Source organism: Euleptes europaea, chromosome 12 (assembly GCF_029931775.1).
Source record: "Euleptes europaea isolate rEulEur1 chromosome 12, rEulEur1.hap1, whole genome shotgun sequence".
Lineage (NCBI taxonomy): Eukaryota > Metazoa > Chordata > Lepidosauria > Squamata > Sphaerodactylidae > Euleptes > Euleptes europaea.
The window spans coordinates 5,926,135-5,952,731 of NC_079323.1; the positions used below are offsets into that span (position 1 = coordinate 5,926,135).

Sequence of the window (26,597 nt, forward strand, 5' to 3'; positions counted from 1 at the left end):
CCGCCGAGATGGCCTAGTCGGTCCACAACAAACATAATCGCTACAAGTGAAATGAAGAGTCGGGAGAGGGACTGTGGACAAGTGCGGGTGGAGCCGTACCATGGCGACGTAGTTCTCCTCGCTGTCTCCTGAGTCCGTGCTGGTGATGCTCTGGGTGGAGATGGGGCGACAGTAGGGTGAAAAGTTGGAGTTGAACCCTTGGCTGGAAGGAGAGGTGGAAAGAGACGGAACAGCGCAGGGATTACTGAGAGCCACCAGATGGCTTCAGGGTTAAGGAGTGATTTTGCAAAGCTGAACTCCTAAGCAGAACCTGCCCCCCCCCCGCCTAGACTGAAGCACAGGCTCAACAACCCACCCCTCCATGTCAGGCTGTGGACAACACAAACCCCTTTGCCAAGGACAGTTAGACCAGTTCCTCAGTGGAACAGGTTTCCTCGGGAGGTGGTGAGCTCATGTGGAGGAGTGGGGAATCAAACCCGGTTCTCCAGATTACAGTCCACTGCTCTTAACCACTACACCATGCTGGCTCTCAGGCTCGTGGCCAGTAGGAGGGTGTATGAGTGGGAGAAGGTGAAGGGTGCACAGGTGGGGGTCGAAAAGTATGCGGGGCAGGTGGTGGGCAGATGGCAGCCTCTGGCCACTGTCTGCCCAGGGCCCCACAACACCTAAAGCTGGCCCTTAAAGTAAGGGAGGGAAACATGGAAAGGGGGCAAATAGAGGAAGGCATCAAGTGGGTGCTCCTGACAACTGGGAGGAAGCTGAAGTGGCACAATAAGTCCATGCGGAAGCAAGCAGCCAATCATAGCATCATAGAGCTGGAAGAGACCACCAGGGTCACCTAGTCCAACCCCCAGCCAATGCAGGAATTTCACAACTACCTCCCCCCACACCCCCAGTGACCCCCTACTCCATACCCAGAAGATGGCAACAAAAATCCTCCAGGATCCCAGGGCCAATCTGGCCTGGAGTAAAATTGCTTCCTGACACCAAAGTGGCTTCCTGACCCCTGGGCATGTAAGAAAGGGCCATGAGAGCTAATGGGTGTTCCCCCCCACTTTTTATATCACACTCACCCAGGCCTGGACCAGGATTTTGTGACTGGCGATTTGAAAGGAAGCTCATCAATCACAGTGTTGTTTCTCAAGTCCAGCGGCGTCGGCTTTGCTGGGAGCAGAAAGAGATCGGAGTCAAGGGCGAGGGATCGTTTAATGGTGTTCCTTACCGGGCATTGCACAAAACCTTCATGTTTTGCTTGCCAGTCTGCTGATGCGTCAGAAGGGGAATATGGATTAGGTGCTGCTGATGCAGATGGATTACTGAGAGATAACGGAGGTGAAATCCACACGTATAAATGCTAAATGTTAAAAGCATTATCTTTGGGCGAAAACGCATGGTCGCTTTATCCTCTTTTAATCCCTGTTTCAGCCAGGATTCAGCCAGGATCGAATGCATGGGTTTCGCCTAATGTGCATTCGATCCTGGCTAAAACAGGGATTGAAGGAGGATAAAGCGACCATGCGTTTTCGCCCTTTGTCTAGTTTAAGAACATCAGAAGATCCCTGCTGGATCAGACCAGAAGTCCATTCTGTTCCACAACAGCCATCCAGCTATTTTCATGAAGCCCACCAGGGAGGCATAAAGAGCCCTCACCCTATTTTTGCCCATGAGCCACTGGTGAAAACATAGAGACACAGAGCTGGAAGGGACCTCAAGGGTCATTTAGTCCAACATCCTGCACAACATAGGGAATTCACAGCTGCATCCCCCCGCCACTCCCCCAGTGACCCTTGCTCTATGCCCAGAGGAAGGGGAAAAAAATCTTAAAGATCCCAGGGCCTGGAGGAAAATTGCTGCTGCAGGTAAAATGAAGAAGAAGAAGAGTTGGTTTTTTATACCCCGATTTTCCCTTTCTTTAAGGAGTCTCAAACTGGCTTACAATCTCCTTCCCTTCCTCTCCCCACAACAGACACCTTATGAGGTAGGTGGGGCTCAGAGAGAACTGTGACTAGGCCAAGGTCATCCAGCAGGCTTCATCTGTAGAAGTGGGGAAACCAACCCGGTTCTCCAGATTAGAATCCACAGCTCTTAACCACTACACCACACTGGCTCCCAACGAACAAATAAATAAAACAGATACTAGCCAATCAGTCACCTTAGCATCATCCCAGGGGCTGGTGAAAAGGTCACAAAGATGATGAAGAAGAAGAGTTGGTTTTTATATGCTGTCTTTCTCTACCACTTAAGACAGAATCGAACCGGCTTACAGTCACCTTCCCTTCCCCTCCCCTCCCCACAACAGACACCTGTGAGGTAGGTGGGGCTGAGAGAGCTCTGAGAGAGCTGTGACTAGCCCAAGGTCACCCAGCTGGATTCATGTGGAGGAGTGGGGAATCAAACCCGGTTCTCCAGATCAGAGTCCACTGCTCCAAACCACCGCTCTTAACCACTACACCACACTGGCTCTCAATGTCATCTTCCTGGGATAATCACTGTCAAAGTGCCCCCTGCCACTTAATTCGGTTGTGAGAATTGGTGATGGGCGGAAGGCTGGCCGGGCCTCACCTTTGCGGTCAGGTTTGAGGTTGCGGTTGACCGGTGGGGGCTGGATCTCGCTCATCCGCCGGAGAGGTTGGGCACTGGCGCTGCCTTTGTGAACTGGGAAAGGAGACGAGGATAGCCCCAGGAGGTCGAGGTGATGCGGCCCGGGGCTCATGGGGATGTAGCAGTTGTCGTTGGATCTCTCCGTGTTCAGCAGGACCGAGGAGCCGGGGTTCATGTGGACGTAATTGTCCTCGGAGTCGGCGCTGTGGGAGCGAGCCACCGTGGCCTTGTTTTGCTGGGAAGGGGAGAGAAAGTAAAAATCTAAATCGTGGCAGGGGTCAAAAAAACCCACGCTTCCGGAGTGCGATCTCCAGAGCTGGCTGCAAACCAGTGTCCTGTAAATCAGGGCAAGAGGTGTTCAGAGGTGGTTTGCCATTGCCTGCCTCTGCGTAGCAGCCCTGGACTTCCTTGGGGGTCTCCCATCCAAATATGGCCAACCCTGCTTAGCTTCTGGGATCCGATGAGATTAGGCTAGCATGGACTGTTGAGGTCAGGGCAAAAGACATACAGAAATAGTTTGCCACTGCCTTCATCTATGTAGCAACCCTGGACTTCCTTGGTGGTCTCCCATCCAAGTACTAACCCAGGCCGATCCTGCTTAGCTTCTGAGATCTGATGAGATCGAGCAAGCCTGAGCCATCCAGGTCAGGGCAAAGGCATTACAACTGGGCAAGAGGGAGGGGAGAGAGGAAAAAAATGGAAAAGAATTTCCTGGAGATCTTCTCCCAGGGTTGCCAACTTTTGATCTGATCCTTCTAGCTGTTCCTTTAATAGCAGTTCAGTCTGCAGCAAATGCCAAATGATGTTGACCTCCATGCCATGAACTTTTCAACTGCTTGTTTGCGCATATTAGAAGAAGAAGAGTTGGTTTTTATATGCCGACTTTCTCTACCACTTAAGCGAGACTCAAACCGGCTTACAATCACCTTCCCTGCCCCTCCCCACAACAGGCACCCTGTGAGGTAGGTCGGGATGAGAGAGCTCTGACAGAGCAGGTCACCCAGCAGGCTTCGTGTGGAGGAGTGGGGAAACAAATCCAGTTCACTAGATTAGCCTCCGCCGCTCATGTGGAGGAGAGGGGAATCAAACCAGGTTCTCCAGATCAGACTGCACCACTCCAAACCACCGCTCTTAACCACTACACCCTGCCGGCTCTCTATTAAACCTCCCCCCACCTCCGGCCAGTTGGCAACCTTACTTATCTCCGCATCTACTATTCGTTTTAGTTGGGACTGACCCGTCTAAGTTACAAGCCGTATTCTATCTCAGGAAGGGATTGTAGGCAGGATCTGACCCCTAAAGCAACACTCTTTGCCCCCTGGTATGTATGTGTTGTCAAGCTGCAGCCAACATATGGCAACCCTAGCAAGGGGTTTTTGAGGCAAGTGAGAAGCAGAGGGTGGGTTTGCCATTGCCTTCCTCTGCAGAGTCTTCCTTGGTGGTCTCCCTTCCAAGGACCGACCCTACTTAGCTTCTGAGATCTGACGAGATTGGGTTTACACCATGCCAACTTCCCTTCCATGTCTCCCTACCAAATTTACATAAGAACGTAAGAAAAGCCATGCTGGATTAAAAAGGCCCATCAAGTCCAGCAGTCTGTTCACACAGTAGCTAACCAGGTGCCTCTAGGAAGCTCACAAACAAGGCAACTGCAGCAGCATTGCCCTGTTTGTGTTAAGAACATAAGAAAAGCCATGCTGGATCAGACCAAGGTCTATCAAGTCCAGCAGTCTGCTCACACAGTGGCCAACCAGGTGCCTCTAGGAAGCTCACAAACAAGGCAACTGCAGCAGCATTGCCCTGCCTGTGTTAAGAACATAAGAAAAGCCATGCTGGATCAGACCAAGGTCTATCAAGTCCAGCAGTCTGTTCACACAGTGGCCAACCAGGTGCCTCTAGGAAGCCCACAAACAAGGTGACTGCAGCAGTATTTATCCTGCCTGTGTTCCACAGCACCTAATATAGTAGGCATGCTCCTCTGATCCTGGAGAGAATAGGTATGTATCATGACTCGTATCCATATTTACTAGTAGCCATGGATAGCCCCGTCCTCTATAAGAAAAGCCCTGCTGGATCAGACTGAGGCCCATCAAGTCCAGCAGTCTGTTCACACAGTGGCCAACCAGGTGCCTCGAGGAAGCCCACAAACAAGACGACTGCAGCAGTATTTATCCTGCCTGTGTTCCACAGCACCTAACATAATCGGCATGATCCTCTGATCTTCAAATTTCATTTGAGTGTTGTTGTTTTTAACTGCTCAGGACGACTACACTAGCCTCCAACCAACCTGTGAGTGTCTCAGCAACCACCGGAGACTTACCAGATACGAGCTGAGCCCGATGTTCACGGATTCTGCTGACTGGACGGTACTGCTTTTGCCGTGCTGGGGATACTCGTAGGTCTCGCAAGAGGAAGCTGAAATCAATGACGTGGAAATTACAGTTAATGAACAGCAAACTGACTTTCCGAGACCATCAATTCAGCAGGAGTCCCCGGTGATTCTGGGATGATGGACGGTGCAAGCCAAAGCATGGATTATAGCAGGCTTGGACGCGCTTCTTCAATGCAGACCGATCGAAGTCAAGTTCATTGAACAACATGAGGAGACTGAGTGAAGGGGACGGGTCCCCAGCCTTAACTTCTGTCGACGTACTGCTCTCTGTTCCCTCTTCCCCTGTCAATAGGAGAATCAGGCACAGTAGAGCTGGAAAAAACACTCTCAAATGATCCTGTTATAGTTTTAACAGTGGCTTCGATTTTGAGAGCACCATGTGCTGAAGTCTTAAGTGTTGTAGCTAGCTCCGGAATTATACTTTGTTTTTCTACCCTTTGCCTTCTCTTGCTGCATTTTTCAACTATAAAATGTTGGTTTGCTCAGAATAAAACTCATCTGCTTTAAATGAAAAAAGCAAACAAAAACAAAACAAACAACAACAGGGTCCAGAGGAGGGCAACGAAAATGGTGAGGGGTCTGGAGACTAAGTCCTATGAGGAAAGGTTGAAGGAGCTGGGTATGTTTAGCCTGGAGAGGAGAAGAATAAGAGGTGATATGATAACCATGTTCAAGTATTTGAGGGGCTGTCATATAGAGGAGGGTGCCGAGTTGTTTTCTGTTGCCCCAGAAGGTCAGACCAGAACCAACGGGTTGAAATGAAATCAAAAGAGTTTCCATCTAAACATTAGGAAGACTTTTCTAACAGTTAGAGCAGTTCCTCAGTGGAACAGGCTTCCTCGGGAGGTGGTAAGTGCTCCTTCCCTGGAGGTTTTGAAGCAGAGGCTAGATGGCCATCTGTCGGCAATGCTGATTCTATAACCTTAGGCAGATCATGAGAGGGAGGGCACCTTGGCCATCTTCTGGGCATGAAGTATGGGTCATTGGGGGTGTGTGTTTGTGGGGGCGGTAGTTCAGAATTTCCTGCATTATGCAGGGGGTTGGATTAGATGACCCTGGTGGTCCCTTCCAACTCTGATTCTATGAGGGACCTGGAGACCAAGTCCTACGAGGAAAGGCTGAGGGACTTGGGAATGTTCAGTCTGGAGAAGAGGAGGTTGAGGGGGGACATGATTGATCTCTTTAAATAGTTGAAGGGCTGTCACTTAGAGGAGGGCAGAGTCGCTGGAAAAGACAATCATGCTAGGAAAAGTTGAAGGCAGCAGGAAAAGAGGAAGACCCAACAGGAGATGGACTGACTCAATCAAGGAAGCCACCGCCCTCAGTTTGCAAGACCTGAGCAAGGATCGGACATTTTGGAGGTCACTTATTCATAGGCACACTGTTCTGTATCAAAAAATTGCCCAGCAGAATGTCTAGAATCAAATTTCTTCCAGGTCTAAGTGCAGCAAGATTCTACTAGAACAGGAATGTCATTCCCGTCTCATGATGTGGCACTGCTTCCAAGTACTGACCTAGATGGCCTGGGTTATGAGGTGCACAATCCTTGATGTGGCATCACTTCTGGCAAAAAAAACCCCATAAAAACCCAGAAGTGATGTAGGTAGCTCTAGGAATTTCTAGGAACTCTATGATAACACCTATAGGGCAGATCTAGGGATTGCTGGCAACACTATGGTTTTCCCATAGAGTTTCTGGCAATTCCTAGAGCTACCCTATGTCACTTCATTTTTTTTAAAACTGGAAGTGATGTGATGCTTCAGCCAGGGTTGTTTTAAAAAATTTTTCCCCTGCCACAGCTCTGAGCAGCAGTAAGCAATGGGAACAGGGGGGGATCCCCCATCCCGACAGGGGTCTTGGCAGCCCTGTTAGGCCTTGATTTATCTCCAGAACTCACTCTTACCTCGATGCAACCTGCAGTTCTCCATTGCCGGCAGTGTGTTCCTCCTGGGAATGGTGGCAGCCACGGAGCCCACACCAAGCCCTTCGCCGTCCAGAAGTCGCTGTTGAAGGCTGCCCCACCGCGTCTCTGTCTGCCCTGGCTTGGGAGGCCGAGGAGGAGGAGCCGCTGGCGTTTCACTGGCAGCCACCGCCAGGGCGTTGTGGTTCTTGTCCAACGTGAATGTCCTCGGGATCTGGTAAATCGACAAGGGGGTACCGGGGACGTCGTACGAATCCGTGGACAGCTCCCCGAAGTCTTTGCAAAGAGTATTGTTGGGGGTCTTAAAGCTATAGATGTCCTCACTATCTGTTTCGGAGCCCGTAAGGCTGGATTTGGTGTGGGCGTAGCACCCGAAGCTCCTGGGAAGGTCGTACGCGCTGTCCCGCAGCTCCGAATTGTGCCTGCACGGCTTGGGTAAGCTGTAAAAGCCGTGGACTTGTCCGCCCATGCCGTTCACGCAGTGACCGTTCCCCTGAGAGAGTTTCTGGACAGATGGGTCGCTCCTCATGAAGAACGAGGACCTCGTGGCTTGGGAGAAACTCGCGCTCCTAAAAGAAGCAGGGAGGAGAGGGCACAGTAGAAGTCATCCTCGGAAAGAAGTTGGCCATTGGCGACTGAGGAGAATACGGACATCCCCTCTGCACAGATTTTAGCTTAATTGCCATTCTATCTCTTTAGACATGCAACCCTAATAGGTATTCAGGCAGAGGTCTTTCACATCACCTACTGCCTGACCCTTTTAGCGGGAGATGCCAGAGATTGAACCTGGGATCTTCTGCATGGCAAGCAGAGGCTGTTCCACTGAGCCAGTGCTCCTTTTCATGAAACGCTTGACTACTCATCATACTAACTCCCAGGATTTTTAAGAGAAACACCAGGACTGTTCATGCAATATCAATGTGAAAAGAGGTTTATAGTATAGATCAACATTTCCTAACCTGGGTGTCCCGATACCAAAAGTGGGACATGAAGCCTATGAAAGCGGTTCCCAGGCATTTACAGTTTTATTGATTTGTGCATGCTCTGGTGTTTTTTTTTAAGTGGGTCACCATACCAAGCAAATTTGGATTTGAGGGTCACCATGCCAAAAAAAGATGGGAACCACTGGTCTAGATGTTGGTTGAAAATCATAAGAACATAAGGAAAGCCATGCTGGAAAAGACCAAGGTCCTTTAAGTCCAGCAGTCTGTTCACACAGTGGCCAACCAGGTGCCTCTCAGAAGGCCACAAGCAAGACGACTGCAGCAGTATCCTGCCTGTGTTCCATGGCACCTAATATAGTGGGCATGCTCCTCTGATCCTGGAGAGAATAGGTATGCATCATGACTAGTATTCATTTTGACTAGTAGCCACGAATCCATGACCATGTCCACTCCCCTCTTAAAGCCTTCCCAGTTGGCAGCCATCACCACATCCAGGGGCAGGGAGTTCCACAATTTAACTATGCGTTGTGTGAAGAAAAACTTCACATGAGCACATGAAGCTGCCTTATACTAAATCAGACCCTTGGACCATCAAAGCCAGTATTGTCTACCCAGACTGGCAGCGGCTCTCCAGGGTCTCAGGTAGAGGCCTTTCACATCACCTACTTGCCTAGTCCCTTTAACTGGAGATGCCGGGGATCGAACCTGGGACCTTCTGCATGCCAAGTAGATGCTCTACCACTGAGCCACAGCCCCTCCCCTCCCTTTTATCTGTTTTGAATCTCTCACCCTCCAGCTTCAGCAGATGACCCTGCTTCTGGTATTATGAGAGAGGGAGAAACCCTTCCACTCCCACAAAGTATGGAATCATGAGCTAAAGACTGACCATGCTTGCTGGGTGCGTGCAAAGGACAAATGAAGGGCGTGGAAGGGTTTGTGCTAGGAAAAGGGTGTGGGAGTCTCCAATTCTTGCATAACAGTCAGCAAAATGGGAAGGACTTTCCTGAGTCCCTCGAGTGTCGAGAGAAGAAATCCCTTATCTTAGCACCAATGAAGACCGTAACCAGGAGACAGAACTACAGCTGAGAGAGAAGCGTTGACTCATCTCTTTTCAAAACAGCTGAAGTCATCTGCTCAGAAAGGGACCCTGCTAGCTCTATCTCAGGGTGGCTTGTTTTATTTATAACTTTTCATTAGTTCCACCTCAAGTGAAACATGGTTTTAAATTATTAATAAAGAACAGATGTAGGAATGACATCTTCTTAAACTCGGGGAAAGCTCTTGGGTTTTGTGGGAATCCAGCTGTGGTCTAAACATGTCACAACCTTTTCTCATTTCGTAGTCTCTCTCCCTGGCTGTCGTTCATGACATTTTTAACTAGTTCCCGTCTCTCAGACCAACGGTGGGAACCCCATTTTCTGTTTCCCAATCAGTTACCACTACAGTGAATGGTACTATTTAATGAGAGGGCAAATCCAGTATATAACCGACCAGCCGATTTCCATATATTCCAGTGCATTTCAAACATGAGTGTTCTTCCCCACAGGAAACTAAAATAGTCCAAAAACAATCAAATTATTATATTGTTATGTTGCTTTAATGATGATAGCTGCCCTGTCTGACCTTGGCCAGGGGAGGGCGGGACATAAAGGGAAATAAATGAATGAATGAATGAAGAAAAACATACCAAATCCACTCACATAGGAATTAACCTCCAGAATTTATCCCTTCCACAATGAACTATATCAAAGTTATGCAAAGTAATATATAAGAAATAGTATAACTTTCTGTAATTGGTAGAAAGCGGGTGATACCAGAGATCTGGTTACTTATGCTTTTCAGCATCTTTGGAAATATAGGCTGGTGGTTTCATATGCTTATCTCAATATAACAATAGTTAATTTGTGACAAGTAGAAAATCTGGCTTTTTAAAATCTGGAATACATTTTGCCATTATTTGCATATGCATCATTGAGCAAAAGTGGGTTGCATATCTAAACTCATACCAGAATGAATTTGGTATTATTTGAAGGATCATTTTTTCACTATTTCCAGTTACCCCTGTGCTCAGAAAGGATCAGGAAACTTGAAAACTTTCCCCAAATCTGTTGCTGTCTTCTTACCACGCAGTACAATTCAATGGTGCCTATTTTCCAGGGACGGTACTAATTTTCTAGTGTTGTCTCTAGTGAAATACATTATCCTTATTTCACTTTGGGGAAGATTTGGGGGATACCTTTAAAATGTTTTGTTGGTGATTCTAGAATCGCCATTCTTCAAGTTTCAGTCACCTTCCTCTTGGGTTCCTAGAAATTAAATCTCTGCATAGAGGACTGATACACATACATGTGCACACATGAACACTAAGGGACCAGGTAATACTTAGCCAGCCATTTCACATCCTACAGTGGGCGCGGTTATTTTGAATCAAATTATAGACTAATTATGTGCATGTGAATGACTAAATTGAGGCTGTGGTACTTTGGTCACATTCTGAGAAGACACGAGTCACTGGAAAAGACAAATGCTAGGAAAAGTTGAAGGCAGCAGGAAAAAAAGAAGACCCAACAAGAGATGGATTGACTCAATAAAGAAAGCCATAGCCTTCAATTTGCAAGATCTGAGCAAGGCTGTCCAGGATAGGACATTTAGGAGGACACTGATTCATAGGGTCGCCATTAAGTCGGAAGTGACTTGACAGCACTTAACACACACACACACGTTATTGAAACTTAACTTTAATCAAAAGCAGGGCCGACCCTACTTAGCTTCTGAGATCTGATGGAATCAGGCTAGCCTGGACCATCCAGGTCAGGGCAAGAACCCATGAGCCCATATCAGATACCATGGGAGGCTGCAGATTCCCATGATTTTCAAATCTTCTATTTTCAGTAAAACCTTTTCCTGCTGACTTTTTTGGCATGGAATCTCAATGGGCTGCAGAGGATTATTTGATAAATTATATGGCACATGCCCAATTCATACATGGCACATGCCCAATTCATGTAGGTCACTTGCCAGTCCTGTACGGCTGTACTGTCAGGTTGCCAACATGCCTGGAGAAAAACATTTTGTCACTTTGTGTGTGCGTTAAGTGCTGTCAAGTCACTTCCAACTCATGGTGACCCTATGAATCAGTGTCCTCAAAAATGTCCTATCTTTAACAACCTTGCTCAGGTCTTGCAAATTGAGGGCTGTGGCTTCCTTTATAGAGTCAATCCATCTCTTGTTGGGTCTTCCTCTTTTCCTGCTGCCCTCAACTTTTCCTAGCATGATTGTCTTTTCCAGTGACTCTTGTCTAGTCATAATGTGACCAAAGTATGGCAGCCTCAGTTTAGTCATTTTAGCTTCTAGGGTCAGTTCAGGCTTGATTTGATCTAGAACCCACTGATTTGTTTTTTTTTGGCAGTCCACGATATCCGTAACACTATCCTCCAACACCACATTTCAAAGGAATCTACTTTCTTCCTATCAGCTTTAATTAACTAAATTAATTGTCACTTCAATCTAGGCTTAATGGGTAGAAATGGGCAGCTGAAGTTTTTCACGGGATGGAGGTAATATCCTCAACTGGTAAATGGCATCCATTTTAGCCTCTATTAAAGGGAGAGGACTTTTTTCCCCTCAAGGCAGTTGGCAACCCTATTGCACCATTGTTCCATTGCTATGGAATTACTTGTGGTAAGCGAGTTACATGCCAGAGGTTGGATGCCTCCAACTGTGTTACAATGTCTGATATTACTTGTCTTCTCACTGAGGAATCCATAACAAGCTATCAAGGAGTGCCAGGGTTCACTGGAACAAACCAGCCCAATCCAGAAATCATGGAAAATATAATCCCCCCCCACCACCACGAAATTCAACAGGCTACTTTAGCTGCACTACTTTTCTTCATCAATAGGTGGTGCTCTGTCTACAACAATCACGGAGTGCCTTATCTATCCAGCAGAGAATCTTCTCTCCTTTTTATACATGACCTTTTGCAGAATAACCGTGCAGGAAAATATGTACGCTGTGTTGAAGGGCAGCAACTGCCTCTTATTGTTTGTACTCAGCGAGCGTATCAAGTATTCTGGCAAGATCCAGAGAAAGAACTGGCAAGAGAAGGCATTCCAGGCAAGAGATGTATTCTAATTTTCACTGGGTTAGATCCAAAGGTCACGTTCTGCTGGCGCAAGGCAGTAGTTCCCTCTGTGAAACTGAATTTCCTCCCCTCCCTTTGCCCCACTGCACCCCACTAAAGTACCCAAAATATTATTGGGGAGGCACAGGGAGCCACGAGGAACAGCATGGGGATGGAAAATGACCGCTGGATTCAACTCAGCTCTAGGGGTGTGCACCAATTTTTTTCCTGGTATTTTTCGGGTTCGGGTTTATTAGACCCGGAAATGTTCGAAAAACCCGAAAAAAGCCGAATACTTAATTCGGCTTTTCCCGGATTTTTGGGGAAATTCAGGTTAATAAACCCAAACCTGAAAATACAGTGCAGAGCTGCAGGCTGGGCTGGGAGCCCAGAACACAAAAGGAAGCAGGCCAACCTTCTCTGGCAGTTCTGCGCCCTGCCACAATCAAACTCCACGTGGAGTTCAGCTGTGGCAATGAAGGACTGAAGGCGGGGCTGGCTGGGAGCTTTCCGGTTCTTCGGTCTGCTTCAGCGTGGCAGCAGAGCTCAGTAGACAATACTGACAATACAAGGGTCTGATTCAGTATAAGGCAGCTTCATATGTACATGTCTGTGTGTGATGGGATCCAACCCTAGGTCTGAAGGCTACCTATAGCTGAATGCATTCATTTTTGTTCTTGTAAAATGGCAGCTAGTGTCATGTAAACTCTCCCATATTTCTGGATTTGTGGATTTCTCCCTTGTTGTTGTTGTTTTTTTAAATATGAATAGTTACCCAGAAAACGACCTTATAAAACTGAAGACTGAACCTGGGACATTCTGCATGGAAACCATGTGGTTGACCCCAGAGACGCAACCCCTCTCCTAGTACAAAAGTCGACACCAATCTGCATTATCTCTGTGATCGCAGAACATTTCTAAATAATGGTATCGCTTTACTCTGCTCTGGTTAGACCTCACCTAGAGTACTGTATTCAGTTTTGGGCACCGCAATTTAAGAAAGATGTAGACAAGCTGGAACGTGTCCAGAGGAGGGCAACAAAGATGGCGAGGGGTCTGGAGACCAAGTCCTATGAGGAAAGGTTGAAGGAGCTGGGTATGTTTAGCCTGAAGAGGTGATTTGAGAGATGATATGAGAACCATTTTCAAGTATTTGAAGGGCTGTCACATAGAGGAAGGTGCTGAGTTGTTTTCTGTTGTCCCAAAAGGTTGGACCAGAACCAACGGGCGGAAATGAAATCAAAAGAGTTTAGACATTAGGAAGAATTTTCTAATAGAGTGGTTCCTCAGTGGGAGGTGGTGGGCTCTCCTTCCCTGGAGGGTTTTAAGAAGAAGTTAGATGGCCATCTGTCAGCAATGCTGATTCTATGACCTTAAGCTGATGATGAGACAGAGGGCATCTTGGCCATCTTCTGGGCATGGAGTAGGGGTAATTGTGAATTTCCTGCATTCTGCAGGGGATTGGACTAGATGACCCTGGTGGTACCTTCCAACTCTATGATTCTATGATTCTACAGTTCAGGGTGATAACAACAGAGAGATGAGCCTCTAAGAATGTGCAGATTCTACAAAAAACCCCACAATTATTTCTAGCCCTTATACACCATTCTAGGAACCATCCTTTCTGAGGTAGGATACATTGATCTCAGAAGCCAATGTCTTAGTCAAATAAATGCAGCCCACCTGGTTTCTGATTTCCTGCTCATGCACTGGTGTAGGAAGAGATAGTCTTGCGGGGCGCTGGCGGAAAGGGTGGTCCGGATATGGTTCGTGGGCGAATCGAACGTGAAGAGAGTGGGCTGGCTGGAGTGCGAAGGAGCTGACGACTTCCGTTCCCGCAGCAGGCGATGGTTGGAACCGCTCAGTTCAGCCGGGGAAGAACGCGGACCGTGGCTGGAAGCAGGAATGTTTCTTACAGAGTCTGCAGAAGAAGGAGGAAATCATTTATAATGGTTTATTGCAGATGGGCGCTAGTCATGATACATACCTATTCTCTCCAGGATCAGATGAGCATTCCTATTATATTAGGTGCTTTGGAACACAGGCAGGACAATGCTGCAGTTTTCTTGTTTGTGGGCTTCATAGAGGCATCTGGTTGGCCACTGTGTGAACAGATTACTAGACTTGATGGATCTTCATCTGATCCAGCATGGCCTTTCTTATGTTCTTATTTCAGCGTCTTTTCTGAGCCTGGACCTGGATATCCCCAGGCTAGCCTGATCTCGTCAGATCTCAGAAGCTAAGCAGAGTCCGCCCTGGTTAGAATTTGGACTACCAGGGTTGTGACATCAAGGCCGGCCATGGCAAACCACCTTCAGAGCATGTCTCTTGCTTTGAAAACTCCACGAGGTCGCCATAAATCAGCTGTGACTTGACGGCACACATACACACATGTCCTTTCTGAACCTCCAACATCACTGACACGGATATATCTTCTAGCCGACTTGAAGACTGGGCAGTAGAAAGGGGGTTCATCTCAACTCCCATGCATCACATACTCAATTCAGATCAGGAACACAGCGCGCATGGGAAGGGGTTCAACCTCCCACCCCGGCCTGTTTTCCAGGCCTGAAATGGTCCCATGAGTATTATTTGGCCGACTGGAGACACCCTCGTGTATCCCAGAGGTTTCCAGGGCTCTTCTGGCTTCCCATTCCATCCCTGGCTCTCCTACATCCAGCACACATGCTCTGTTAACTGAGATCTGGAGTTCTGCACTCGGGGGCGGAACGGCCAATGTCATCACCGGGAAACGTCCCAAAGGGCTGCTGCTCTAGAGGGCTGGGGAGGGGCAAGCCTTTGTTGTTTCATGAGTCTGTCCCTTGGAAAGGGCTATGTTGGAAGGATTGTAGCAAATGCCTGTTTTGCTCAGCCAGGCTTAGTTGTGCCTTTACTGCACCGTACTGCACTGCACATATTTACTGATGACAACTTTGGGAGGGGTTGTGGCTCGGTGGTAGAGCCTCTGCTTGGCATGCAGAAGGTCCCCAGTTCAATCCCTGGCATCTCCAGTTAAAGGGACCAGGCAAGTAGGTGATGTGAAAGACCTCCACCTGAGACCCTGGAGAGCCGCTGCCAGTCTGAGTAGGCAATACTGACTTCGATGGACCAGGGTCTGATTCAGTATAAGGCAGCTTCATGTGTTCAATTAATTTTCTTATGCTCCTAGGGTAAATTCTGGTGGATATGTCAATTTATTGAAGAGAGAGAACATATAATGCCCTGACCTGGATGGCCCAGGCTAGCCTGATCTCGTCAGAACTCAGAAGCTAAGAAGGGTCGGTCCTGGCTAGTATTTGGATGGGAGACCACCAAGAATAAATACCAGGGTCGCTATGGAGAGGAAGACAATGGCACAACACCTCTGTTAGTTGATTGTCGTGAAAACCCCTACTGGATTGTCATACGTTGGCTGTGACTTTGCGGCACTACACACACACACACACACAGAATATATAATGGTAGGCAGCTTATAAGAGAGAACTTTAATTTCAGTTGGATGTTTACTTAGGTTGTTAATAATATATAATGATGAAGCATTTGCTTCTTTTCTATGCGCAAATGATGTCAACTGTAACAAGTCCTTGTTTTATAATAAAACTCTCACACACATTTTTTTCCTTATGGTTCAGACTCTCTCTTCTTCAGACTACTTCTTCCTCCATACAGGTAGTTGCTGTTTATCCTACTTAATTACAGTTTCTCTTAGGCGTGGCCACCTCCAGGTGGGACCTGGGGATCCCTCAGACCTGGGGATCCATCTCCAGACTACAGAGATCAGTTCCCCTGGAGAAAATGCATGCTTTGGAGGCTGGAGTCTATGGTACAGTACCCCAATGAGGTCCCTGTCCTCCCCAGGCTCCACCCCTAAATCTCCAAGAGTTTCCCAACCTGCATCTGGCAACCTTACCCCTCCCATCCTGTACCGGTGGCCAAGGGGTACCTGGCAACCCTACTTTATCTACACCATAGAAGAAGAGTTGGTTTTTATATGCCAACTTTCTCTACAGAAGAAGAAGAAAAGTTGGTTTTTATATGCCGACTTTCTCTACAGAAGAAGAAGAGTTGGTTTTTATATGCCAGCTTTCTCCACCACTTAAGGAAGACTCAAACCGGCTTACAATCACTTTTCCTTCCCCACAACAGACACCCTGTGAGGTAGGTGGGGCTGAGAGAGCTGTGACTGGCCCAAGGTCACCCAGCTGGCTTCATGTGTAGGAGTGGGGAAACAAATCCAGTTCACCAGATTAGCCTCCGCCGCTCATGTGTAGGAGTGGGGAATCAAACCCGGTTCTCCAGATGAGACTCCACTGCTCCAAACCACCACTCTTAACCACTATACCACGCTGGCTCTCTTTTAAGGAGAATCAAGCAGGCTTACAATCTCCTTCCCTTCCCCATAACAGACACCTTGTGAGGTAGGTCGTGCTGGGAGAGTTCGGAGAGAACTGTGACTAGCCCAAGATCACCCAGCTGGCTTCATGTGGAAGAGTGGGGACACCAACCCCAGTTTACCAGATTAGAGTCCACTGCTCTTAACCCAGTAAGGGGATTCTGCTTAAAATATATTCAGGGGTCGCCAACATATGCCAAGAAACCTTTAGCATGCAACTCTAGAAATCGCCCTCTCGCTAAATTTCAAACTGTGTGCCTGTTCTCAGCTGCTCCCCCACCGAGGAAACCAGGAAAACTTCTGTGCATGCTGCTTGCTAAAAGCATTTCAAAGCTCTTGAAAGAACGATAGCCTAGACCGCTTTGTGTGAGGCCCAGAGAGCGGAGGACAGTAAAAGACTTTTGTGCAAAGCGCCACGAGCCATCTCGAAACATTTAAAGTGCTCCAAATGGGCATCCTGGAAAGACACCCTCCCCTCCAGTCGCATTATGCATTGAGACTTTAGGAAAAGATGATAGACACTGCCTCTGAAACTACTGAGAAAATGTACGGGGGGGGGGGCACAGGGAAAAGCTGGGTCACGGCCCTCAGGGGTCTGTTTTTGTCAGGGAGGTGCATCTCTGATTCGGTTGCCAACTCCGGGTTGGGAAATACCTGAATATTTGGAGGGTGGAGCTTTGGGAGGGTGGGGCTTGGGGGTGGGAGGGACCTCAGCGAGATATAATGACATAGAGTCCACCCTCTGATACTGGAGGGGCTGTAGCTCAGTGGTAGCGCATCTGCTTGGCATGCGGAAGGTCCCAGGTTCAATCCCCAGTATCTCCAGTTAAAGGGACCAGGCAAGTAGGTGATGTGAAAGATGCTGGAGAGCTGCTGCCGGTCTGAGTAGACAATACTGACTTGGATGGATCTTGATAGTTTGATTCAGTAGAAGGCAGCTTCATGTGTTCCATGGGAACCAATCTCTGTCATCTGAAGATCAGTTGTAATTCTGGGAGATCTTCAGGCCCCACCTGGAGGTTGGCAACCCCATATGACAATGTCATCGTCTCCCTCATGCCCCCTTCCTGAGACACCCCCCAGTGACCCGTTTTGGAATTTGCACTGCATGTATCCAGAAGATGCTGCTGTACAAAGAGTAAAGCCTAGTGGTGGTGGTGAAGAAGAAGAAGAAGAGTTGGTTTTTATATGCCGACTTTCTCTACCACTTAAGGCAGAATCAAACCGGCTTACAATCCCTTCCCCTCCCCACGACAAACACCCTGTGAGGTAGGTGGGGCTGAGAGAGCTCTAAGAGAGCTGTGACTGGCCCAAGGTCACCCAGCTGGCTTCATGTGGAGGAGTGGGGAATCAAACCCGGTTCTCCAGATTAAAGTCCACTGCTCCAAACCAACGCTGTTAACCTCTACACTATGCTGGCTCTCACTGTACAGTTTGATTAAATAAACACAGAATAAATGTGTTACTTGAATTAATATTGAAATTAATATCTACAAAATCATATTATTAGAGCAGCCTGAGTAGCCCAGACTAGCTCCAAGCTCACTAGAGTTTGGAAGCTAAGCTAAGCAGGGTCGGCTCTGGTTCACACTTGGATGGGAGACCAGCAAAGAAAGTCCACGATTGCTACGCAGAGGCAGGCAATGGCAAACCACCTCTGAACAGCTCTTGCTTTGAAAACCCTACTGGGTCGCCCTAAGAGGGCTGTGCCTTGGCGACACTTAATGATTATTATTGCAATTATCAGATAAAAGCATATACCCTTCCAGATGAGTCCCCATTTTTTTTTGTTAAAAAACCCCCCACACTTATTCATGTGCGGGCACATTTGGAATTCTGACATGGCATGGAGGGCGTAGCAACAAAACGGCCAGCGTTTTGGGGGGTTGAGTGGTAAAACGGCCTGTCGCGACATGGTGCTTCCGGGTGTTAACTGGGAGTGATGTAACTGCATCGGCGAGGGCGCACACGCACACAATCCTCCTCCTGAGCCAGGCGATGGATTGGCAGGTAATTGCCTGCCAATTCAAGCGACCTGGCAACCCTACGTATGCAGGTCCATCAAGTGGGACGTATCCAGCGCTCCGGAAGGTCGGACCAGAACCAACGGGTTGAAATTGGATCAAAAGAGTTTCTGTCTACACATTAGGAAGAATTTTCTAACAGTTAGAGCGGTTCCTTAGGGGAACAGACTTCCTTGGGAGGTGGTGAGCGCTCCTTCCCTGGAGGTTTTGAAGCAGAGGCTAGATGGCCATCTGTCAGCAATGCTGATTCTATGACCTTAGGCAGATCATGAGAGGGAGGGCACCTTGGCCATCTTCTGGGCATGGAGTAGGGGTCCCTGGGTTTGTGTGTGTGTGTGGGAGGGTAGTTGTGAATTTCCTGCATTGTGCAGAGGGTTGGACTAGATGACCCTGGTGGTCCCTTCCAACTCCATGATTCTACTCTAAGTCCCTTAAATGATAATTATAATTATGTTTTTTAAAAAGAGGGGTGCGTGTTAAGTTGGATATCATTAGTAAATTATGATATGCGTGCAGTATAATAACCATTACACCATGAGCGCACAGGTAAAACAGAAGATTATCCAACCCAGAAGTGGGTTGTTTAATGTTCGCATAGAAGAAAGTAATTTAACGGCATGTTGAAGTTCATTTGTGGTTTGAAACTCATGTTGAGAATCATTCACCCGGGAATGCTAATTCAACCGTGCAACGGGGAGGTCTGTTTTATTCATGAACTGCCAGACGCTTGCTTATCTATCTACACTTTTCCATCTATCTATTTTTATCCCACTCTTCCTCCAGGGAGCTCAGGGCAGCATACATGGCTCTCCCACATGTTATCCCCATAACGACCTTGTGAAGTACACCTGGCTGAGAGAGAGCAACTAGGCTGCGGTGACTCAGTGACCTTTTATGCAAGGCTGTTTCCCTCGTGGTCACCCCTCCAACGACTTTCGGTCTTTGTTTTGATTATGCATGCTGTTTCTGACCATCATAAGAACATATGAACATAAGAAAAGCCCTGCTGGATCAGACCAAAGTCCATCAAGTCCACCAGTCTGTTTACACAGCGGCCAACCAGGTGCCTCTAGGAAGCCCACAAGCAAGACAAGTGCAGGAGCATTCTCCTGCCTGGGTTCCACAGCACCTAATACAATAGGCCTGCTCCTCTGATCCTGGAGAGAATAGGTATGTGTCATGATTAGTATCCATTTTGACTAGTGGCCATGGATAACCCTCTCCTGCATGAACATGTCCACTCCCCTCTTCAAGCCTTCCAAGTTGGTAGCCATCACCCTATCCTAGGCCAGGGAGTTCCACAATAAGAACATAAGAAAGGCCCTGCTGGATCAGACCAAGGTCCATCAAGTCCACCAATCTGTTCACACAGTGGCCAACCAGGGGCCTCTAGGAAGCCCACAAACAAGACGACTGCAGCAGCACCATCCAGCCTGTGTTCCACAGCACCTAAGATAATAGGCCTGCTCCTCTGATCCTGGAGAGAATAGGTATGCATCATGACTAGTGTCCATTTTGACTAGTAGCCATGGATAGCCCTCTCCTCCATGAACATGTCCACTCCCCTCTTCAAGCCTTCCAAGTTGGCAGCCATCACCACATCCTGGGGCAGGGAGTTCCACCATTTAGCTATGTGTTAGAGGTCTCCTCGTGCTCCCCCTGCATATCCGCGCATTTTGCCTGCGTTTTCAAATTTGTGATAAAACAGGTCCCTGAAAACGCGGGCAAAACGTGCGGAAACGAGCAGGGAGAGCGAGGCGACCTCCGACAGCCAGAAACAGCATGCGTAATCGAAACAAAGACCCAAAGTCATGGGAAGGGTGACCACGAGGGAAACAGCCCTGCCTAAAAGCCCCAGCGAGTTTCATGGCAGGGCGAGGATTTGAATCTGGTCTCCCAGATCGGAATCCAGCACTCTAAACATTACGCAACAAAGAAAATTAAAGAGAAGTCCAAAGGCACCTGAAAGACTAACAAAATTTATTCCAATGCAACCTTTCGGGGTTCTTTGCAGCAAAACGACAGAATAAATATACACACCAACGTTTAAGTCAAAAGCAGTAAAGATATGGCCTATCTTTCTCTTTATCATGTGGTCCCAAAGGTCTTAATCGGTAAGCTATTCAGTAAAGGCACTCATTTTCATAAACCTGAATGATTTTCGGGAAGATGTGTTACACAGTTCAAGAAATCCTAGCCGATTGATCCTGTGGGGTATAATCGATTAATCAATCCATTAGTGAAATCAGCATGCGTTTGTATGTTACTCAACAAGGACTCCAAACGGTCGCTTGTTTCGGATCATGCTTGCTGCATAGGGTTGCCAACCTCCAGGTGGTATCTGGAGATCGCCCGTTATTACAGCTGATCTACAGGCAACAGAGAACAGTTCACCTGGGGAAAATCGCCGCTTTGGAAGGTGGACTCTATGGCATTCTATGCCATTGAAGCCCCTCTCCAAACGCCGCCTTCCCCAGGCTCCACCTTCAAAGTCTCCAGGTCTTTCCCAACCCGGAGCTGGAAACCCTACACCTGCACAAATCACCATGGGAACTATTTCAGCAGTGGCATTTCCTCCTCTGTGAGAGAGGAACACATGAACACATGAAGTTGCCTTATACTGAATCAGACCCTGGGTCCATCGAAGACAGTATTGTCTAAGACTGGCAACGGCAACGGCTCTCCAGGGACTCAGGCAGGGGTCTTCGACATCACCTACTTGCCTAGTCCCTTTAACTCAGTGGTTCCCAACCTTTTTTTGACCAGGGACCACTAGGGCTTTTTTGTTCGGTGCAACCCCAAGGTTCAAAATAAAAATTCCGGGAATTTGAAAATAAACTTTAATCATAACTGTTAGTTAAACATTAAACTTAGAATTATATCTGAATATATATATATTATAATAGAGAACTTTTAATTGAAAATATTAATTTATTATGGGTTTATAACTTTGTTTTGCGGACCTTAATTTAGTTCTCGCGGACCCCTGGGGGTCCATGGACCCCTGGTTGGGAACCAGTGCTTTAACTGGAGATGCTGGGGATCGAACCTGGGACCTTCTGCAAGCCATGGCCCCTCCCCTAAGGCACCCGCCATTCACCATTTTTGTAAACACTAATATTTTGAAGATTACCATTTTTAAAAATTAATAATCTGTTGTCCAATGAATGGGGAACAGTTTTTCAATCGATCAGTCAGGGCTGGTTCTACGATTTGAGGTGCCCCAGGCAGACAGTTTCCAGGGGCCCCCTTTCCTCTTCTACCCATCACCAGGCCCCCACACATAGGGTTGCCAGGTTCCCCCTCTCCTCCGGTGAGAGGTTTTGGGGGCAGAACTGGGGTAGGGATCGCATGCATGCGGCCGTGCCAACACGGTTACATCACCTCCAGTTTACACCCGGAAGTGCCGCATTGCGATGGGCCGCTTTTCCACTCAACCCCCCCCCCCCAAAGCTATTGGGGGGTTGAGTGGTAAAGCGGCTGGTTGTGATGTGGCGCTTCCAGGTGTAAACTGGAAGTGATGTAACCACGTCGGGACAGCCGCGGGGCACGCAACTGACCCCCAGTCCAAGCGACCTGGCAACCCTACCTCCTGCTCCTCACCCACCTACATTCACATATCCTTTCCCTAGATTTAACCGCCACTGGCAAGCCATCAACCACTTCACACTTTAAAAAGGGGAAATTAAATTCAATTTTTCCTTGACGCTATAAAGAGAAAAGTTGCCACATCTCTCACGCAACTGACCGATCTATTTGACAGCAGATAGAGCCAGCGTGGTGTAGTGGTTAAGAGCAGTTGTTTAGAGCGGTGGATTCTTTTTTTATATATATAATTATTTTTATTATTTTCCACAATTCAACAAAATTAAACATATCTCAACAATATATTCAGTTGTAACAAAAAAACTCATTGGTATTACTGAGAATATGTTATCTATAGTATTCAATGCTATCTACTATATACGACTTCCCCGCATCTTCTTCAGTCACTAATTCTACTGGTTAACACTTTTGCATTTCAAATTAATTTCTAATCCTTATTTTCTTTCATACAGACTTGCTTTAAGCTATCTATACTACTTCTATAAGCAGTTTCAAGTCCTACATAGTTATACTATCACCATCATTGTCTCTATATAACATTTTGTTATTCTATAATGAAGGGATTAGATCAGTACATAAACACATTTTCCCATTTAAAAATTCATCAAAGTAAATCCTCCGTGCCTCCCTTACACCCCAAAAATAAGCATAATCTTAGCCATTTTCTTGTTTTGGGAGGGGATCTGCCAGTCCTTCTTCATTTCCCAATCCCCCCGCCCCATTTTTCAGTATAGTAGCTGCAATTCTGGCCTCTGAAAATGCAAAAGAGGATCCCAGTAGTTGCAGCCATTGGCTTCTTGTTAAAATTTCCTGCAGCTTCTTGATAAAATCCTTCCTCGTGATTAGAGCGGTGGATTCTGATCTGGAGAACCGGGTTCGATTCCCCACTCCTCCACATGAGTGGCAGAGGCCAATCTGGTGAACTGGGTTGGTTTCCCCACTCCTACACACGAAGCCAGCTGGGTGACCTTGAGCTAGTCACAGCTCTCTCAGCCCCACCTACCTCACAGGGTGTCAGTTGTGGGGAAGAGAAGGCGATTGTAAGCTGGTTTGAGTCTTCCTTAAGTGGTAGAGAAAGTCGGCATAGAAAAACCAACTCTTCTTCTTCTCAGAAAGCGTCTTTAGCTGAAAGCATGGATGGAGGACTCAAACATCTATGGCCCCCCAACTATTCAATTTGTACACATTCACATACAATCCACAGACTCATGGGCATTTGACTCTCGAAAGCTTATACCTCGAAAGTCTTGCTGGTCTTTATGGTGCTAGTGGACTTGAATCTAGCTCTACTACCGCAGACGAAAATGGCTACCCTCTGAAAGAAACAGGGACAGTACTTCACATATAGGTTTTTTTTAATTAAAAAACCTCATTTCCTTTGCATGAGGTGATTCATCAGCCGCCTATCCAATGTCGAAGTATAAAAATTGATGCGTCCACTAGGCTTCCTCTCCGCTCTCCCCTCCACATACCACAAGTTTCTGTCAAGATCGAAAAAGGGACATTAATATAAGCCAATATGTGGGGTTGGCTTCACTGGTTCATACCTACGCGCACCACTGATCAATATTTAACATTAACCTTAATGATTTCCATGTGGGATCAAGCACAAAAGCTCTCTTCTTCACACACAAGGGCCTCAAATTCTGCACCTGGGGAGGGGGCAGAAAAAGCATCTTACCAGTATTGTTCGAGGACTAAAGAGACCTGGATTCAAATCCCCACTTGGCCATGGCAGTCACCCTGATTTTAAGACTTTAGGCAGATGATGAGAGGGAGGGCATCTTGGGCATCTTCTGGGCATGGAGTAGGGGTCACTGGGAGTGTGTGGGGGAGGTAGTTGTGAATTTCCTGCATTGTGTAGGGCGTTGGACTAGATGACCCTGGTGGTCCCTTCCAACTCTACGATTCTAGGGGCAGGACCTCAGTGGGGTATAATGCATACCACCCACCCTCTAAAACAGCCATTTACTCCAGGGGAACTGATCTTGGTCGTCTGGAGATCAACCGTATTATCAGGAGATCTCCAGGTACCACCTGGAGGTTGGCAACCCTACTGCTATTCAGATGTTCACTGCCTCTGGGTATGGAGGTTCTTTTTCATCACCATGACGAGTAGCTACTGATGGACCTGTCCTCCATGAATCTGTCTAATTCCTTCTTTAAGCTGTCAAGGCCATAACTACGTCCACTAGCAGTGACTTCTACAATTAGGATTGCCATGTCCCTCTTTGCCACCGGTGGGAGATTTTGGGGGCGGAGCCTGAGGAGGGGGGGTTTTGGAGAGGGAGGGGGACTTCAATGCCATAGAGTCCAATTGCCAAAGCGGCCACTTTCTCCAGGGGAACTGATCTCTATCGACTGGAGATCAGCTGTAATAGCAGATCTCTAGCTATTTCCTGGAGGTTGACAACCCTATCTACAATTGGGTTACTCATTAAGTAAAGAAGTAGTTCCTTGTGTCTGTTCTGATTGTGTTGCCCAGTGTGCTAGCAGCGATGAGTGGCTTCTAGCCTGTGTTTACTTCCAGTCAAGCTGGCCGGGTTCAAAGCCATCAGCCAATGCTAATCCCTCTAGCCATTCCCCTTGAATCGATCCCTTAATCAATTATTTAAATGTACACATTGCAAAACCTCAGTGAAGACGCCTCCCTGAGGACTGGGAAGAAAAATGACATTTGCTGCTAAAAGTCACTACTGTGAGGCTGGGGATCGATGCAGCGGTGGTAACATCTGGGCTGTAGTGAGAGCCAGCGTGGTGTAGTGGTTAAGAGCGGTGGTTTGGAGAGGTGGACTCTGATCTGGAGAACCGGGTTCGATTCCCCTCTCCTCCACATGAGCGGCGGACGCTAATCTGGTGAACTGGATTTGTTTCCCCGCTCCTACACACAAAGCCAGCTGGGTGACCTTGGGCTAGTCACAGCTCTCTCAGCCCCACCTACCTCCCAGGGTGTCTGTTGTGGGGAGGGGAAGGGAAGGCGATTGCAAGCCAGTTTGATTCTCCCTTGTGGCAGAGAAAGTCGGCATATAAAAACCAATTCTTCTTTTGTGTTGGTTTTTTGGTTTCTTTTGGTTGTGCTAGAGTATGACCTCTGAATGTTGGGGAAGCTGGTTTTATAACTACAGACACCAAATTACTGACTTCATTCAACTGGATTCGGGAAATCAGTTGGATAAAAAGATATACCTCATAAACAAACTCTAGATGGATGAAGGGGAGGGATGCATGGGGAGCTTGAGGGCTGGGGTAGAATTATTATTATTATTTTTTTGACAGCTTGGAATTGAGGACTTCACTGTTGTAATTTTGAACTCAACCGTCAGTAGGTGACTGAAATAAAAAGAAAGGTCACTCAACGCTGGTCTCCATTATTGGGAAGTCATAAAAGGAAATGGCGAGGGTGGGAGACAGGCAGAGACGGTGGGGAGGGGCCCCTTTCAGCAAAACGCCAGTAAAAGCATGCTGCCGCTCCCCCCACCCCCTCGAGGGAGGCCATTTCTCTGACACAGGCATTGATTTTCAAAAATGTATTCCCATTATACTCCCCACAGCGACCCGGCCACTAAGTGAGTGGTTGAAGTGGATTTGGAACCAGCGTGTCTCCATCAGAGTTTAAATGACAAACCCCAAACAAGAGAGGCGAAGGGTTTATCGGGAAGGGAATGGTTCCACGCAGCGCCGGGGAAAAAAGCAGAGAAAGAAATTGGAATTGTGTCGTATGTAGTGGAAATGGGGGGTGACAGGCTTTGTGTTTCATTAGGGTTACCAGCCACCAGGTACAGTAATAGCTGGAGATCTCCTGCTATTACAACTGATCTCCAGCTGATAGAGATCAGTTCACCTGGTGAAAATGGCATTGAAGTCCCTCCCCTATCCAAACCCCGCCATCCTCAGGCTCTGCCCCCAAGACATCCCGGTGGTGGTGAAGAGGGACCTGGCAACCCTATGTTTTAGAAGCTAAGCAGGGTCAGCCCTGGTTAATATTTGGATGGGAGACCACCAAGGGATGCCAGGGTTGCTGTGCAGAGGAAGGCACTGGCAAACCACCTCTGTTAGTCTCTTGCCATGAAAACCCCCCAACGGGGTCGCCATAAGTCGGCTGCAACTTGACGGCACTTCACACACACACACACCTTAGTCCAGGAGCACCTTAGAGACCTATGAGATTGGTCCCTTCCTTCCTTCGAAGGGAGCTTCGGCTCTCGAAAGCGCATACCCTCAAAAAATCATGTTGGTCTCTGATACTGGACTCGGTTCTAGCTGTGCTTTGTTTTGGATCTCAAAACACACTATAGTCTCCTGTTTCTAACAATATTTTACACATACAACGAAGAAAATTACGATGGTCCTATAATGCACAACTTGCTGGAACAAGATAGCTTTTAAATGACTGCATATGTATTGGTTTAAGCTCTTGTATGGCAGATTCTACGTTATACTGAAGACGTTGGATGACGAAACGGTACGTATTTCTAGAAGACCGTGTAAATGTTTGCCAGATCACCCCTATTTACACAGGGGTGACCTGGTTGAACATACACACATGAACGCATGCCTTATACAGAATCAGCCCATCCGTCCATCAAGGTCAGT

General features: G+C 47.5%; 1 protein-coding gene across 1 annotated transcript in view; it reads right to left on the bottom strand.

The window, feature by feature from the left end:
• The window catches only part of GAB2 (GRB2 associated binding protein 2), a 142,645-nt gene that overhangs the window by 4,070 nt on the left and 111,978 nt on the right, over positions 1-26,597 (bottom strand). The window contains exons 3-8 of the mRNA XM_056858732.1: positions 13,665-13,902; positions 6,897-7,483; positions 4,922-5,016; positions 2,563-2,836; positions 1,074-1,164; positions 100-202 (exon numbers count right to left, since the gene is read on the bottom strand). Of these exons, the coding sequence (XP_056714710.1) occupies positions 100-202; positions 1,074-1,164; positions 2,563-2,836; positions 4,922-5,016; positions 6,897-7,483; positions 13,665-13,902 (1,388 nt within the window). The remainder of the gene's footprint in view (positions 1-99; positions 203-1,073; positions 1,165-2,562; positions 2,837-4,921; positions 5,017-6,896; positions 7,484-13,664; positions 13,903-26,597) is intronic.